This window comes from Marmota monax, unplaced genomic scaffold (genome assembly GCF_021218885.2).
Source record: "Marmota monax isolate L192 unplaced genomic scaffold, Marmota_monax_Labrador192_F-V1.1 WCK01_AAM20220418_F8-fsc00400, whole genome shotgun sequence".
Lineage (NCBI taxonomy): Eukaryota > Metazoa > Chordata > Mammalia > Rodentia > Sciuridae > Marmota > Marmota monax.
In genome coordinates, this window is record NW_026692772.1 from 631,483 (window position 1) to 647,367 (window position 15,885).

The window sequence follows — 15,885 nt, forward strand, 5'->3', positions numbered from 1 at the left end:
AATGTTTATAGCAGCTCAATTCACAATAGCTTAACGGTGGAAGCAACCTGGGTGCCCTTCAAGAGATGAATGGAGAAGGAAACTGTGGTATACATACACAGTGGAATATTACTCAGCATGAAAAGAGAATAAAATCATGGCATTTGCAGGTAAATGGGTAAAGTTGGAGAATATCATGCTAAGGGAAGTAACCAATCCCAAAAAACCAAAGGCCAAATGTTCTCTCTGATAAGTGGAAGCTGATACAAAACAGGGATGGGAGAGGCTGGGAAAAACTGAGGAACTTTTATTAGGCAAAGGGAAGGGAGGGTAGAGAGGGTTCAGTGGGGCAGGACAGATGGTGGAATGAGGTGGACGTCATTATCCTAGGTACATGTGCACATATGGTGGGATGCTACATGTGCACAACCAGAGAAATGAAAAGTTGTGCTGCCATTGTGTACAGTGAATCAAATGTATTCTGCTATCATATATACCTAACTGAAATAAATAAACTAATTAAAAAATTTAAAAAGCAAATGCTGTATGGCCTCGGCTGCCCATCTGCGTCCTCAACGCAGAGGCTCCTGTCCGAACGGTCCAGCCAGCACAGAGGTCTGGGCGGCATGTCAGATGAGGAGCAGAGAGGGAAACTGAGGAAGCGCAGGCTTAGGAGGAGCGAGAAAGCACTTTTCATCTACACGGGAGCTGCTGTTTGGGAAAGATGGTTTTCCGGCTCCGGGATTCTCTGAATGCAAAACCAGAAGAGGCTGGAATTGAAAAGCACCCCTTCCTTCCAGCTAGAGCCTCTTCAGAACCGAATGGGATGCCTTTGGAGCTGAAGAGCATCCTAGTGATCCACTTTCTTCCATTCAATGAATATTTATTGAGGGCCGACTGTGTGCCATTCTAAATGTTGAGGATACATCAGAAAATAGACAAAAGTCTTTGCTCTTGGGATGTTTATATTCCGGAAGGGGCAGGGAGACTGTGAATAAATAATAGCAACAAATTAGTAATTACATGTGCATCTATCATAGCTACCTATGTATGGCTACAGGAGAAGGTGAAAGAGGTGGGGAAGGAGTAAGAGAGACATAAGGACATGGAACGAGAGAGGCTGCTTTAAACGAGGGCCTTAGGGTAGCTCGGCCTCAGTGGGAAGGGACTGCGTCAGTCAGGGTTCTCCAGAGAAGCAGATCATGGAGATGGATGGAAGGAGATTTGTCCTGAGGGACTGGCTGAGAAGCCCTGCAATCTGCCACCTGCAAGCTGGAGGTCCCGGAGAGCCAGGGCGGCTGACCTCCAGGGGCAGGAGGAGATGTGTCCGGGGAGGCAGAGGGCAGTTCACCCTCCCTGCGTGCTCTTGGCCTCTGCACTCTACCCGTGGGGTGGACGGCGCCCCCTGCACTCTCGACTCAGTCTGTCGGTTAAACCGCTGACTCCTTCCAGAAACTCATCCTGATGTACAGATGGTTCTGCCAGCTCCCTTTGCCCAGCAACTGACACTTGAAATCAGCCATCACAGTGACATGTGAGCAGACGTGGGGACCACGTGAGGGAGTCAGTCCTGGGAGAGGAAGCCGCGTAGAGGCCTCAGGTGGGAGGCGCCAGCAAGGCCTCTCTGCAGGCTCTAAGCTAAGTCTGGCCGCACACTGGACAGACGTGAGCAGATCTCTTTCTGCCTCGGCGTGAAGTACTGCATGACCTCTAAGGTCTGTTCCAAGTCATTATGCGCCCTGAGCTTCCGGCGCTCTGACAGGCAGGCGGCAGGGAGCAGGGTGGGTGCCAGAGCAGGGCTCACAGATCCCGATGGTGAGGGGCCAGACAGGTAGCACAAACACTTAAAGGACTGGCAGTGAACTCAGAAATTTCTGGAAAAGTATTATATGAAGCAAACAAAACCTGATTGTGGGCCAAATCTCGCCCGGCTGCCACCAGTTGGAAGCCTTTGCATTAGAGAAGATAAAATCAGCTAAGAGTGCCGGGGCACAATGTGCATAGGGAGTCTTGGACAGGAGTCAAAGAGAAGAAATCTGGTGACATCAGAGAGTTTAATGACCACTGTTCCTTTGTGACAATCTGACAGGGAACCAAGAGGGAAGAAGAATCAGATTCTTGTGTGGTTTAGACCCCAGGAGGCCACTGCTCGCTGACTCTCCCTACTTATCATCAATGGCTAGATATCAGTCTGTCCCCCCCACGTCCCCCATTGTGGTATACATGTGCATGTGGCATTTAGGAACTGGGAGCCCAACAGAGAGAAAACACAAGCCGGGCACCATCTCCACTGCTGTGTGTGTCTAAGTGTTGCTATAGCGATGGGGTCCCCAGCAGAGGCTTGGGCGCCCACCTGCGGCAGGTGGCCTTGCTCTGAGAGTGACGTGTCCTGCTTCCTTCCGGCAGGTGCCTTCATCTGCAAGTTGCTGCCCTTTGTCCAGTGCACCGCCATTGTGACGGAGATCCTCACCATGACCTGCATTGCTGTGGAAAGGCACCAGGGACTTGTCCACCCTTTTAAAATGAAGTGGCAGTACACCAACCAGAGGGCTTTCACAATGCTAGGTGAGGCCATGTGCTGAGCTGGTAGGGCTAGGGGACCACGTGCATGCCCTGGAGGGTCGCACCCCCCCCCCCCCCGGGCCTGCAAGCCCTGGGTGCCTGGAGGCGTGCAGACTGCCCCCCCATTTGCCTCTAGCCCCCCCATCTCTCCTCAGGCCTGTCCCAACACTGACTTCCTGGGGCCACCTCTCAGGCAAACTTACCTCCCACTCCTCTGTGGAAGCCCGACAGAGGCCTTGCCCTCAACCTTCAGCACTGAGCTAACAAGGGCAGGCAGGTCCCCAGGGGGCAGGGGACATGTGGTCAGAGGGCAGAGGACAGGAGGGCTGCCAGAGGTGCACCTGGCGGTGAGTGCACAGCAGGAGGCTTCGGCTGTGAGAGAGCAGAGTGGGTCCTGGATGCCCAGTTGGCTCCAGCTGCTCCTGCTGCTCCCGATTAGCTGCCATGGTGAACGTGCCACATGCCAAGTGGCACATTTGAAGTGCGTCCTGTTGCCTGGCACAGTGACTTGGGAGAACTTCCCCGCTCAGTCATCCATAGCTGGATGGGCTTCACACTGATGGGATTTATGCTGCTAAATCAACAGAGGCCCAGGAAGCAGCCGAGTGGGCATCAGAGAGAGCAAGTTTTACTACTATATCATGTGAAAGGTGTCAGCAAGCATTTATTTCTGCTATGACAATTTAGTTAGTATTGGATTGTGGAATTACAGAAAGGATTCCTGAGGGCTTTGCAATCCTAAACTTATCTTAAATAATTGGAAATGAATGGATGAATCAACAGGGGAAAATCCATTAGTTTCAGTTATCTTCAAATTTATGCCATGTCTTTCCTATGAAGGATTCAAAGGTCTCTGGGTTTTTGATAATTGACCACCTTGTAGCATTAAAATATGTGAGGTGGTGTGGTGGGGAGGGGGACGAGGAAAGGGACACACGGAGGCAGTCACCAGGCAGGAAAGGGAAAGAGGAGATGGGTCTCGACACACGGAGGCCACGCTGACAGTGGGCCGGAAGCATACCAGCTTCAAGGTCCTGGAGAGCAGCAGGTCCTATGGTCAGAGACACACGGCCATTGAACCCTGCTGCCTGACAGCTCCCCACAGGTGGTTTCTCCTGCTAGTGCACCGCCCTGTCAGTCACACCTGGGTCCTTGGCCTTGTGCCTCCTTCTAGCTGATGCTGCCCTCCCAGGTCCCAATCGGGGACCTCCCAGAAGTGGTCCTGGGTTGTGTGAGCCTGTCCCTCTCACCCTGCGCCTTCCATCCTGGGCTAGTGGGGAGCCCAGGAGGACTGGCAGTGAGCCAAGCCCAGGAGACTCAATTCCCCCAGAATTTGCTAGGGATGGGAAAAGGACTGGACACTGAGCAGCTCCACACGACTAGAACCCAGTAGATGTGGGGGAGGCTGGAGTGCAGAGACGCTCTGGAGCCCCAGAGCCACCTGGGATCATTAGGTGGGGAGGACGTCTGCCCACGGTGCCAGTTCATGGGTCTCCTCTAACAACCCTAGTGTGGCCCGAGTCTCAGCTTCTTGGAACCCAAGGAATGTGCTGTCTTATAATGACTCGCCCGGTGAAAGAAAACCAGAGTTTGATTTCCCCCAAATCAAAGATGGCCCTTGGTTTTGGCCTCTTCTTAATTTGTTAATATTCCTAGGCTGAAATGCTCCTGGGTAATTACACCGTTTTTTCTTCTTTGCTAAGAGCCTATCAGGTAATTCCTCTCAACAAACTCACAATGGGGGGCAGGGTATTTAGAAAGGGCGGCTGGTTTCTAAAGTCACAATTATGTGTTTCCTGGGTCAGAAAACAGTGCCCAGGTTATGTGGCTTAACATAATGCAGTTTAGATTCACGAAGAGAAGGTGGATGTGGTCTGGGGCCGGTATGGAAGTGGCTAGTCTGTTCAGCAGACATGGGTCAGCTCCCACCGAGGGCCAGGAACTTTCCCTGGAATTTTATTTGGGGCAACAAAACAGTAAATGGATCGTCCTCGACCACGGATGGACGGTGAGGACTGGCTGGCCAATGCTGGTAGCGCAAGGGGGCAGTGCAAGGGGTGTGGAGCAGGGGGCCTGTGTGGAGGAGGGGCGGGGCGTGGAGTAGCTGGGTGTGTGTGCAGAGTAGGGGTGTGCAGCACAGGGGTTCGTGGAGCAGGAGCTGGGGCGAGGAGCAGGGGGCGGGGCGCGGAGCCGCTCAGCAGGCACTGGGGTTCAGGACGCAAACCAGCTGCCCAGAGTCGGGTTTACCTTACAGACAAGAGAAGGTTATTAAGGAGTTTTTAACATTTAAAACTGGTGGAGGGGGCCAAGGGTTCAGAACCCATGAGCCCACTGCGCTGCCCAGGGCAGGGGAGAAGGAGGATGGTCTCGGGGCGTGGTGAACAGGGAGTCCTGGTGGCCCGACCCTCAGCGCCTTGTGGTCCTCTCAGCAGAGCCCCTTCTGATGACTTCTGCATTCTGCAGGTGTGGTCTGGCTGGTGGCCATCATCGTGGGCTCCCCCATGTGGCACGTGCAGCAGCTGCAGGTAGACTTGGGGCTGGGCTGGTGACGATTGTTGAGCCATTTCTCACCCCTCTTAATTGCAGTCATTTTCTTTCCTTCAAGAGCATTGCAGAACATTTGTGTGACCTCAGCTATTTCACAGGAAGTCTTTTAACCCGAGTAAAATAAGACTCCCCCACTCTGTTTTATCCAGCTCTTCTTGATATTGTGAAGATTTTAATTTTAAAATAAACATTTTTAAATTTACAAGGTCACTTAATGCATTCCACAGCAAGGTGAGCATGCCGGTGTCTCTCCATGTCATGCGGCATTTTAAGAGTTCAATGATTGCTTTAGATTTTTCTTATATTTTTAAATCACATAAAAATTTGTTTTTAAGATTGTCTACTTAGTTCTTTCTTACCTGCCTCTGTTCATTGACAAACTGAAACTGGAAATATGTCAAGGGATCATCTCTGTGACTTCCCTCCCACACCTTGTCCGACAGGCCCACCCGGCCTGGGCTTCAGGGTCAAGGGAGCAGTGTGTTCATTGCAGGTGGCCCAGCCTGTGGCTGTGCCTCAGTGTGTCCTGCACAGGGAGCCTAGCACAGGCAGGCTTCAGGGACAGGATGTGCACAAGGCAGCCTTTAAAGGGACATGCCCTTTGTGCTGTGAATAGAGGTGGGCAAACATGGAACTTTAGGGCCAGCAAGGATGTCAAGTGGGCCCCAAGATAATGGCACAGTTGGAAAGTAGCCAGTGCTTTTTGGGTTATGAGGGGGGCTGGGCTGAGTGGGCTGCACTGTGTGGGTGAGAGCACAAAGCCACTTCTTGCTGCCCGAGTGGACCCCACAACTCTACTCCAGCCACTCAGGTGATATTTTCCTCTGGTCACTTTCAGCCCCTTGTCAAACACCATGTCCGGAGACAATCACATCACTCATACTTGCAGTCAATTTAAACGTTGCCTTTCCCTCTGCTTGGAATGATTTCAGGCCCAGAGCTGTGAGGGGCTGTGGTCAGCTCCTTCTCTGCCTCGACTCCTGTCTCTCTGCCACCTCTCTCTCCTCGGGAGCCCATAAAGAGGGCGGGGAGATGGAGGGCAGAGGTCCTCTGAAGGTGGTGCCCTCTGGGGATGGCTGTGGCCCGTGATAGACTCTTTGGTCCCTGGGTCTCCCCAGGATACCAGCACTGAGGCTTCTGATGGCTTCCCTCTCCGGCCAGCTGCTCAGGAAGACCCCTCATGGCCACACAGCTTGGACCACAGCTCCTGCAGCTGACCCTACCCTTACCTCAGCAGGAGACGTCAGCTTTCCCCTGCTGTGGCCAAGTACCTGAGAAGAACCACTTGGAGGGGGAAGACTTATTGGGCTCACACTTTCAAGGGTTTCTGTCAGACAGCTCCGTTGCTCTGGGCCTGATGTAAGGCAGAGCATCATGGTGGAAGGGTGTGGTCCAGGGAACCTGCTCCTTCTTGGAAGCCAGGAAGCAGAGCGAGAGCCAGGGACAAGGTACAGTCCCCAGGGGCACTAAGGACCCACTCCTTCCAGCCAGGTCCCTCCTGCTGCAGTGTCCACGTCTCCCGGTACTCCCTTCAGCTCCGAGTACCTCGGTGGGTCGATCCGCTGAGGAGGTCAGGGCCTCTTGGTCCAATCCCTTCCCCAAAGCCCCACCTCTGGCCATTGCAGATCAGGCCAGCCCTTCAGCACCTGAGCCTTTGGGGGATGTTCCATGTGCAGACCATGACCTGGAGTGCATTTCTAGCCTTTGGGAGGAAAACTCGATCCACCAATCTCTTCAATAAAATCATCTTATTGTGTACTCTACATGGATTTTAATGTATAAGTCCTTTGTTTAGTTTGAGAGAATGTGTACTGTATGATCTAATTGGCAAAGCTGCCCTGTCAAACCCAGATCAGCCAAATCAGATTTGCCTGCTGTTCGATTTCATTTTTGAGGGACTATAAGTGCATTAGTAGGGCCACCTTCTTGCTCCTGGTTTCCACGGGGACGGGCAGCAGCTATCTTAGCACTACTCCTGAAGTTCTGGGCCTTGCTGTCTGGTGGCCTCCCAGGAGTGATGTCTGACAGTTTCTGGGACCTGGAAGCAAGGAAGTGATTAAATCAAAGTTATCGTCCCTTCTGCCCCCTCACTGTGACCTGTGAATTCACAATGTCCCAACGTTTGTCAAAATACCATCTCCCCAAATGCCAGGCCTTACCCTGAACAGAAACAGGCTTTGACAGGGAAGCGAGAGGTCCTGGCATGGGCTCTACTGCCTGGTCCAGGGCTTCACTGATGGCCACAGTTGGTGCTCGGTGTGGATTCGAGTAGGGAGAGGGTAATTATGGAAGAGGAGGTGAGAATGTGGGCCCAGCATGTCCCAGCCCCAGGACCAGCCAGAGCAGTGGAGGACCTGGTACGGGTGTCACAATCCCATCCAGGTGTGCTGTTGGAAAGCCTGGGCTTGTCCCACTGTTGCAGAGTCCTGTGTGGAGGCCACCAGTCTCCCGTGCAGCTGTGGGATGTAATGGGAGGTATCCCCTTTGACCCTCTAAGGTCTGCTTACCTGAAGTCGGAATGAATTTCCTTTTTTAATCCCATTCCTGGGGAGAATTTTTCCCCCACTAAATGTTACTGTTCCTCGTTGTATTCCCTCAACACCTGGATGAGAACTTAAATTTTCTTACCTTTTCAATGGATGTTGATGATTAGTGACAGAGTTTGCTGGGAGTGCAGGCAGAATATGCCTGATACCTAAGTGTTCACCTGGAACAGTCCAAGGTGGTTGAAGTGGTTTGGACAGTTGGACAGATTCCCTCATTTTTATTCCTGTCACTCAGACATGACTTTCAAATGTGCTATAAACGTTTAGTTGGTCCTGAAACGAGCCCTTTTAGTAACCATTGATGTTGTCATGGTTCCTAATAATGTTTTTGAATGTACAAGATGAGTCTGCCAGAAACAGTATGAACATGTCGGCAAATAAATACAATCGGACAGGAGTTTGAATCCAATTTGCTTTTTATCTCAGAATTGACCAGTTGCCCTTTTGATCTGTTTCCAAGCAACCGGATCATTCTACTATGAGACTAGTAAAACACGTGGCTCTCAGCCTCTTGCTAGGAAGAAGTCTGAGGACTCCCAGGTCTGTTTCCTCAACAACTAAGAAAGAAAAGTCTAATTGATTGGTTCAGTGAATATTGAGCTAGCTGGCATCTGATGCAAAATGTTTTCAACATGAACTTTATTAATTGTGCTTTTTCCAGCCAACTGAGAACTCGTAGCCAGGGGAATAAAAGTTGAGAAAGATAGAAAATGAAAATAAAAGCACAAAACTCTTAAGAACTTGAGCAGTTGTGTGGAAAACACTTCCTAACCAAGCAGCCGTGGAAAAATGATTCCGGGGGACCCGCACAGCGGGGCGTCTGGGGGGCTGAGCAGGGCTGCGGTGTGGCTGCTGGCTCTGGGCCGCGTCTGCCCTGTGGGTGCAGATGCTGGTCCTCCTAACCGTGTCCTTTTTCTGCCAAGATCAAGTACGACTTCCTGTACGAGAAGGAGCACGTGTGCTGCTTGGAGGAGTGGACGAGCCCCGCGCACCAGAAGGCCTACGCCACCTTCATCCTCGTCACGCTCTTCCTCCTGCCCCTGCTGGTCATGCTGGTCCTCTACGGCAAAATCGGCTACGAACTTTGGGTCAAGAAAAGGGTGGGGGACGGCTCCGTGCTTCGGACTATTCATGGGAAGGAAATGTCCAAGATCGCCAGGTGGGTCCCAGGCTACGGTCCTCTCTAAGTGCTTTTACTCAGTTATGCTGGGGTGGGACATTCGCCAGGGCTCCCAGAACCCCTCGTGATTTAGCCAACTCAGATTTAGAGCATGGCTGGCCTGTAAACCCTCAGGTTTTATGAGACTGTGCTGAGGCAGGAAGAGCGAGATTACCCGCTCTGAGGTCAAAACAGGCGCTGTGGCTGTAGATAGAAACATCCCTGGGATTGGGCACACTGCTACATTTTTATCTATGTGTGACGATGATGGCTTGGCCGTCGCTAAGGGCTGGTGCCAGGACCTGTGGTCCCCGGGGGTCTGCCCTGAAACTCGCCAGCTGTCATGAAGACCAGCACCTGGAGAGCAGGACCTGCTCTCCCCAGACGTCCGAGGGCCGGCACAGCCCATCCTTAGGATGTCACTCACATACATCAACAACGTGTACCGGTGCTTTGAAACTGGAGCACGTTATTGTTAAAAATCAGTATTATTGATATTTTATTTGTACCTGAAGTCTATACTTTTGGGTTTTATTCGCGCATAGCAATTTTAAAACACAGTTTACTGGTATGGTACGTGCAGTCCATATATTTTATCTTACCATCTCTACTTTATGACTGCTGGAGCAGTACGGGGAGAGGCCTGGCTATTCCACGGGTTCCAAGGGGCCAGGTGTGCAGTGCCCTCTAGTGCCCATCTGTGTAAAGACCTTGCTCCCTAGACGTAATAAAGGGTTGCGTGTTTGTTCCCTCCTTGGGCTCACACATTTCATAAGTATTTACAGTTTCCTATCACGGGTATGAATGCTTTTCAACATGCCATGAATAAAAGCTAGACTGCCTAAATTCAAATCCAGAGTGCCCCCTCATTGGCCATCTGACTCTGCAAAGTAGTTCAGCTTCTCTGTGCCCCTGGCTGCATCTGCCCGGGGGGCTTGTTGGGAATGTGAGTGGCATATTCTTGCCAATCACTAGTCGAGTACCAGCCCACAGTGAGCACAGGCTGTAAGGGTTGCCACCAGCTGGACACCTTTGCCGGCCGAATGACAACCCGTGTTTCCCTGTGGGTCCAGGAGGAAGAAGCGAGCCGTTGTTATGATGGTCACGGTGGTGGCCCTCTTTGCCGTGTGCTGGGCGCCATTCCACGTGGTTCACATGATGAATGAGTACGGTGAGTGTCTGTGCTGGGCGAAGGGCTTTCTCGCTTGTGGGCTGCTAATGGGCGATGAGTCACTGGGATGTGTTCTCTCCGCTCGGATAATCAAATGCCCGACATGGAATGCAGGACCTTCCTGGGAAGGACCGCCAGTCAGTAAGTGACAGGCAATTAGGCACAACTGTGACCAAGCTGTCCCTGATTACAGAAGACAAAGAGACGCTTTGAGACTCTTCTCCCCCGGGACCCCGTCTCTTCTCCCTCTTTAACATGGGCGAGGTGGCACCTCATGGACCTTCTTTATTTGGAACTGGCCTTCCCGGCATAGTGTAGTAAGGCCGAGGATTTCAGCCAGACTCCCTCAAGGAGTCCTCCCTGGCAACCCAGGATCCAGTGTGGGTCTTGGTGTGATTGTGTTCCTGGAACACCAGCAACATTCACAGGTGACTCTTGCTCTAGTTGGCAGGATGCTTGGAGCATTGGGTTGAATGACAGTCCCCGTGATAGGCACCAGGCTACGTGTGTACGACTGTTTCCCAAGAATGCAGCCTCGTCCCAAAGGTCATTTATTGAGATACAGGTGCCTCCCCAAGTGCTCTTGAGACTTGTGGGCCTCTGCCCCTTATGTGAATGTAAGTTTGTGGTGAAGACGGGCCAGGAGCAGCAGTCTGTTTTATTCATGGTAAAACAAGCATTCTGAAGTGCTGCTTTATTTCAGGTAATTTCGAAAAGGAGCACGATGAAGTCACTGTCAAGATGGTCTTTGCCATCGTGCAAATCATCGGCTTTTCCAACTCCATCTGCAATCCCATCGTTTATGCGTTTATGAACGAGAACTTCAAAAAAAATTTCTTGTCTGCAGTTTGCTGTTGCCTAGTAAAGGAACCCTGCTCCCCAGCGCAGAGGCCTGGGGACTCAGGGGTCACGATGACGCGGAGGAAGGCAAAGCCATGTGGGAGGCAGAACCCTGTAGAGGAGACCAGGGTGGAAGCCTTCAGCGGCGGCCACATCGAGGTCAAGCTGTGCGAGCAGCTGCAGGGCCCCAGGAGCCTCAGGCGCCCGCTGGCCCTCCTCAGCCCCGAGCTCTTGGAGAGTCCTGCTCTGGGCAGTGGGCATTAATGGGGTGGCTCCCGGGGTCAGTGTCCTACAGATTGCAATCTCAGGTTATTTTGAGCCATGGTCAGAGACTTTATTTTTAAAATGATGGCAAGAAGGAAAATCAATTTTTCCAGTTAAACTTACCTTGCACATGAAGACACCATTTTGAAAAAGTATTAGAGCATCCTGGTGATCATTAAGGTGGTCTTTTAACTATCGTGTACAATGACCTTTGTTCGTGGCTAGCAGTTTGTCCCTGTGCAGTCAGTGGACTGTGACTTTCTGTGAATTGCTGCACCTTCTTCCTTGACCGCCAGGTTAACCAGTGGACGCCACGCTGGACTGTTCAGTGCCCTGGTGGAGTTGGTGTGGTCTTTTGCACATGAAGTCTGTGCCATCAAGTCAAAGAAGATGGAGAATCAGCGAGACCCAACACAGGGGCGATGCCTGTGTTGCCACTTCTTGTAGCTGTGGAGGGACCACTCTCTGGTGGTGGCTGTCACCTAAACTCTCTGTCTCCCTGTATTCCCTCCCTACTGCAGTCCCCGGGAGCTCAGTGTGGAGAGGGTGGGAAGGCCCCTGTCCTGAGCTCCTGGGCTCTGCGGCCTGTCCCTGCTCTTGTGTCTCATGTCCCCTGAGGTCCTGACTGCACAACTTCCCTGTGTCTGTCTTATAACTGTGTCTCTGCTTCAAAGAAGAGTTGGGGTCCCATTTGCTGATGGGCTGTGAAGTATCGAGACCCCTCTAACAGTCTCCACTAGTGTTTCTGCCCCTTATTTTCACTAGCAGAATGCAGGACTTTTCCTACATACAAGAGATTTTCTGCGTAGGAAGTAGACGAGGGAGGTCCACACCACGCCCGAGGGATTTTGCTGTGCCCAACCCAGGCTGACACCCAGAGCTGGGTCAGGTGGGGAAATGGAGTCCCCATTCATGTTCCTTCCCTCAGCCTCCTCGAACCCAATCACCTTCTCTCCAGAATTCCGACTCCTGACTGTCGGGGACCCCAGGCCACCATAGGGCCCCACATTTCCCCTTTAATGTCTGTGATTCCCAGAGTCCAGTGTCCGCCTCATGGCCAAGGAGGCTTTCTGCCCCAGTTTTGCAGCATCCACTCTTCCAGCGGGGTAAAGGGAAGGAAGGGAAGTCCAGCAACTCTCAGGACCTTTTAGGATTTGAGCTTTAGGATTTGGGAACAAGAGAACCCAGGCCCTTCAAACCCTCGAGTTACGTTCGACTTCATGTGTCGAAGCATGTGTGAAAAAGACGAGGACACCGTGTGGTGGTGGGAGCCCTGCCGAGGAACCACGGGGAAGTAAAGCAGAGGAGGTGGATCATGTGTGGTTAACTGCCTGTCCTGTCTAGTTGTCCTGTGACAAGACACTGTCATTAAACACTGAACCATTAGAAGTGGGTCAGAGTCACGGATGTGGGCATAGTCATAACTCCAGGCCTGGTGCACACGTGCTCCCTATTGGATGGTGAAACATGGCTGGATCAACAGCGCTGACCTTTTCATTATCAGTTTTAAACTTCTTAAGCCTTGCAGAGCTTGGTCTAGAAACATGCAGGTGTTAGTGACCACAGACGTTCACCTCTGCTCACGTTTGTGTGAGGTAGAGGCACAAGTTGTCCTGGAAGCTGTCCCGCTCGTCCTCGACACACACACTGTCCTTGCTCTGTTAGAAAAGTTCAGGGAGGAGCAACGTTGGGCCTGTGACTGAGAATTTACTTCTCTTGGCCAAAGGTCTGGGCCCCGTCTGGACCCTGAGTGGGGAGGATGGTGGGGTGGCTTGGGTTTGGACGGGCCCTGAAGACTGGGCAGTGACCACCCTTCTCCCATCTCCCAGCCTCCCAGTGCCTCTCAGCCCTGTCTTCTGCCCCTGCAGTGCTTCCCCATTGGTTCTCCTCGCGGACCTCACTCATTTCACCTGCCTGGTTTTCCTTTATCTGGGGCCTGGAGTGAGGGCTGCAAAGGTTTCCTGGGATCCAGGGTGTAGGACTGAGGTACAGAAAATCGTCTTCCATGTAATCAACATGGGGTAAGACATCAATGAAAGCAGGAAAAAAGGTCTGTTTCACTGCTCAAACCTATAGTATGAATGTTGAGAGCCACAGCCAAAGGGGCCCCAGCAAACTTCCAGCTGCCAGCTGATGATTGGCTCACAGTGGCCCCAGCAAACTTCCAGCTGCCAGCTGATTGGCTCTTCTGTGGTGATGCTCATTGGGCTGTTTCCCCGCCCTTTCAGACCACAGAGCTGCTCATTGGGGGACTCTTTTGGCTCCTCCCATGCAACCCAGCCAATTGGCCTCAAGAGCAGGAGGAGTGGGGGTGTTGAGAGGCTTGTGGGAAGCCGGTGGTGGCAGTTGGGCTCTGAGGGAATTCCTGAAGAGCTCGTGTGGTGCGGGTGTGTGTTCTAAAAATAAAGTTCATTTCTGCTTGATAAGTGGCTCATGAATTGTGCCCAGCCAGACTGTGGCACCCTAAGTTGCTGAACTTGTGCTTCTCCTGCCTCAGCAGTGACCAGGCCTGGGCTGGACCTCTGCCCTCTCCCCTCGGTGGCCAGGACCCAGGCTCAGCCTCTGTTCTCACTCCCTGGGAGACCAGGACCTGGCCATGCTCCCTGGTTCTGGGATCCTAAGACCCACTCCTGTCCTGAGATGCCCCATCACTGGCCTGGACCCAGCCTGCTACCCCCAAGCCTCCCACGGTCAGGCACCACCTCATGGAGGCCCAGTCCTGGAGGTGGTGTGAGTGTGTAGTGACACACCCCGTCCTCAACACCAGTGTTCTCTGTTCCCCTTCACATCCACCAAGTACATCTCCCCTGCCCCACTGTAGATGGACCCTGCCTCCTCAGAGGTTATGGATGCTGGGATGGGGTGGACAATCAGGAGAAGAGAGACCAAGAAGAACTAGGAAGCTCCCTAAGGGTGAGGTGGGGAGACACGGAGGTGAAGTGGAGAAGGGTGGGACGGGGTGACTGACTTGCAGTGGCACAGGGATCGTGAGAGAGAATGAGCTGGGAGAGAGGCAGAGGGGCAGTGGGGGTCGGGGGTCAGAGGAGAGAGAGGAGGCACAGCAGAGAAGGGTCCTTGAGCAGAAAGATGGGTTTGCCACTGTGATGCCCAGTTGGGCTGGGCTGAGGGTGCTCAGATGCAGTGAAACAGGGTTTCTGGGTGTGTCTGGGATGAGCATGGGAATGAGGCCAGTGCAGGGGGTTGCCTTCACCAGTGAGGGTGGCCATCCTCCAACATGGGGTGTCTGAAATGAACAAAAGAGGTGTAAGAAGGGTGGGCTTGTTCTGTGCTTGGAGGGGGCATTCATCTTCTCCTCTCCCCAAACATTGGAGCTTCTAGTTCTTGGGCTTTTGAAAATGGACTGCAATTAAGACCACTGACTCCTCTGTTCACAGGCCTTCAGGGTCCAGGTAGAAGGACCACTGGCTCTCCTGGGTTTCCTGCTTACAGAGGGTAGATCTTGGACCTTCTTAGTCTCCCGGATCATGTGAGTTACTCCCTCATAATAAATGTCTGGGTTTTTTGTCTCCATATCCTATTTGTTCTGCTTATCTGAAAAATCCCAATAGAGACACTTTTTAAAATTTCAAGTTACTTTCCATTTTAAATTTATTTTTTTCGGATTGAGATTGATATCCCCATGGTTTTACAGTTTTAAAACATTCAATATTCTTTGGGGGTAGGACACTTGGCTAGCATGCATGAGGCCCTGGGTTCAATCCCCAGCATCAAAAAAGCAAGCAAAAATTCTTTGATGCTTAGTAATTGTGTATGATTTCAGTGTGCCCTTGGTAAAGCTAGTAATGCTTCTTATATTAACAGTCAAAACCTAGTTTAACCAGTTACTCTAATGCTCAATGATTTTCTTTTCCCTGTGATCTGTTAAGTTGGTGGGCTATGAACTAGTCTCCAGGTGAGAGTATGTTCTCTTCAAATTTCCCAATCCTCCTCCTGCAGATGTTGAAGGATGAACTGGATTAGTGTGAAACCTTATTCCAGCACAGATGTATGTTCGTGAAGCATAGAGTAACTTCCATAGGAAACCCTCTTTCATGCTGTGCAGTCCCAACGACCAGGTCTTCTCACTTTATAAAATATGTGAAAGTATGGAAAACATATTTATAAATGTATAAAAATATATTTTAAAATATTTGATTATTGCGGTACTGGGAACTGAACCCAGGGCCTTGTGCATGCTACCACTGAACTACATCCCCAGTCCATTTTTACATTTTGTTTTCAGAAAAGGTCTCACTAAAGTTCTCAGGCTGGCCTTCAACTTGGGATTCTTCTACCTCGGCTTCCCAAGTAGCTGAAATTATGTATAGGTGTGCACCCCTGTGACTGGCTCGGTTTTGTGTTTTTTGATAGTTTAATCTGATTTTATTGAAAAGAGAAATCAAATGATTGAGATCAATGTGATTCAAGTCATGAAAAAAGTCTCTCTTGCTTAGGAAAATGAAATATGATTGGGACCTTTAAGCCAGTGCTGATTACTCTTTGCAGGCATCTCCTACTCACCTAGAGAGTCACTAGACAGCTGGGTAGGGAAGACTCAAAACTTTTTTCAAGTTTTTTTTTTTTTTAATTTGGAATTCAAAATAAGGTTTGTTTTTTTTCCTCCAATGTTTTCATGGTGAAAAGTTCCATCCCAACATTTTAAGTGCACAGCTGAGTGTTGTAAAATACATTCATAATATTGTGCAGCCATCACTACCTTCCTACATTATTGTGCAGCATGATTTGATAAAGAGATGGCCTTTCCCAGGGTTTATTCCTGGCATCTTTGTAAAGGTCACTTGGCTTTAGTTCTGGGC

General features: G+C 51.2%; 1 protein-coding gene across 3 annotated transcripts in view; it reads left to right on the forward strand.

The window, feature by feature from the left end:
* Qrfpr (pyroglutamylated RFamide peptide receptor) overlaps window positions 1-15,885 on the forward strand; it is a 56,738-nt gene that overhangs the window by 12,928 nt on the left and 27,925 nt on the right. For 2 of the 3 annotated variants that reach the window (XM_058580131.1, XM_058580130.1), the window contains exons 1-6: window positions 1,644-2,544; window positions 5,005-5,066; window positions 8,558-8,793; window positions 9,867-9,964; window positions 10,668-13,981; window positions 14,464-14,555. In XM_058580131.1, coding sequence (XP_058436114.1) covers window positions 2,301-2,544; window positions 5,005-5,066; window positions 8,558-8,793; window positions 9,867-9,964; window positions 10,668-11,068 — 1,041 coding nt within the window. In that variant the 5' untranslated portion in view covers window positions 1,644-2,300 and the 3' untranslated portion in view covers window positions 11,069-13,981; window positions 14,464-14,555. Of the gene's footprint in view, window positions 1-1,643; window positions 2,545-5,004; window positions 5,067-8,557; window positions 8,794-9,866; window positions 9,965-10,667; window positions 13,982-14,463; window positions 14,556-15,885 lie in introns of those variants that run through there. The other variant, XM_046447134.2, reaches the window with a different exon arrangement.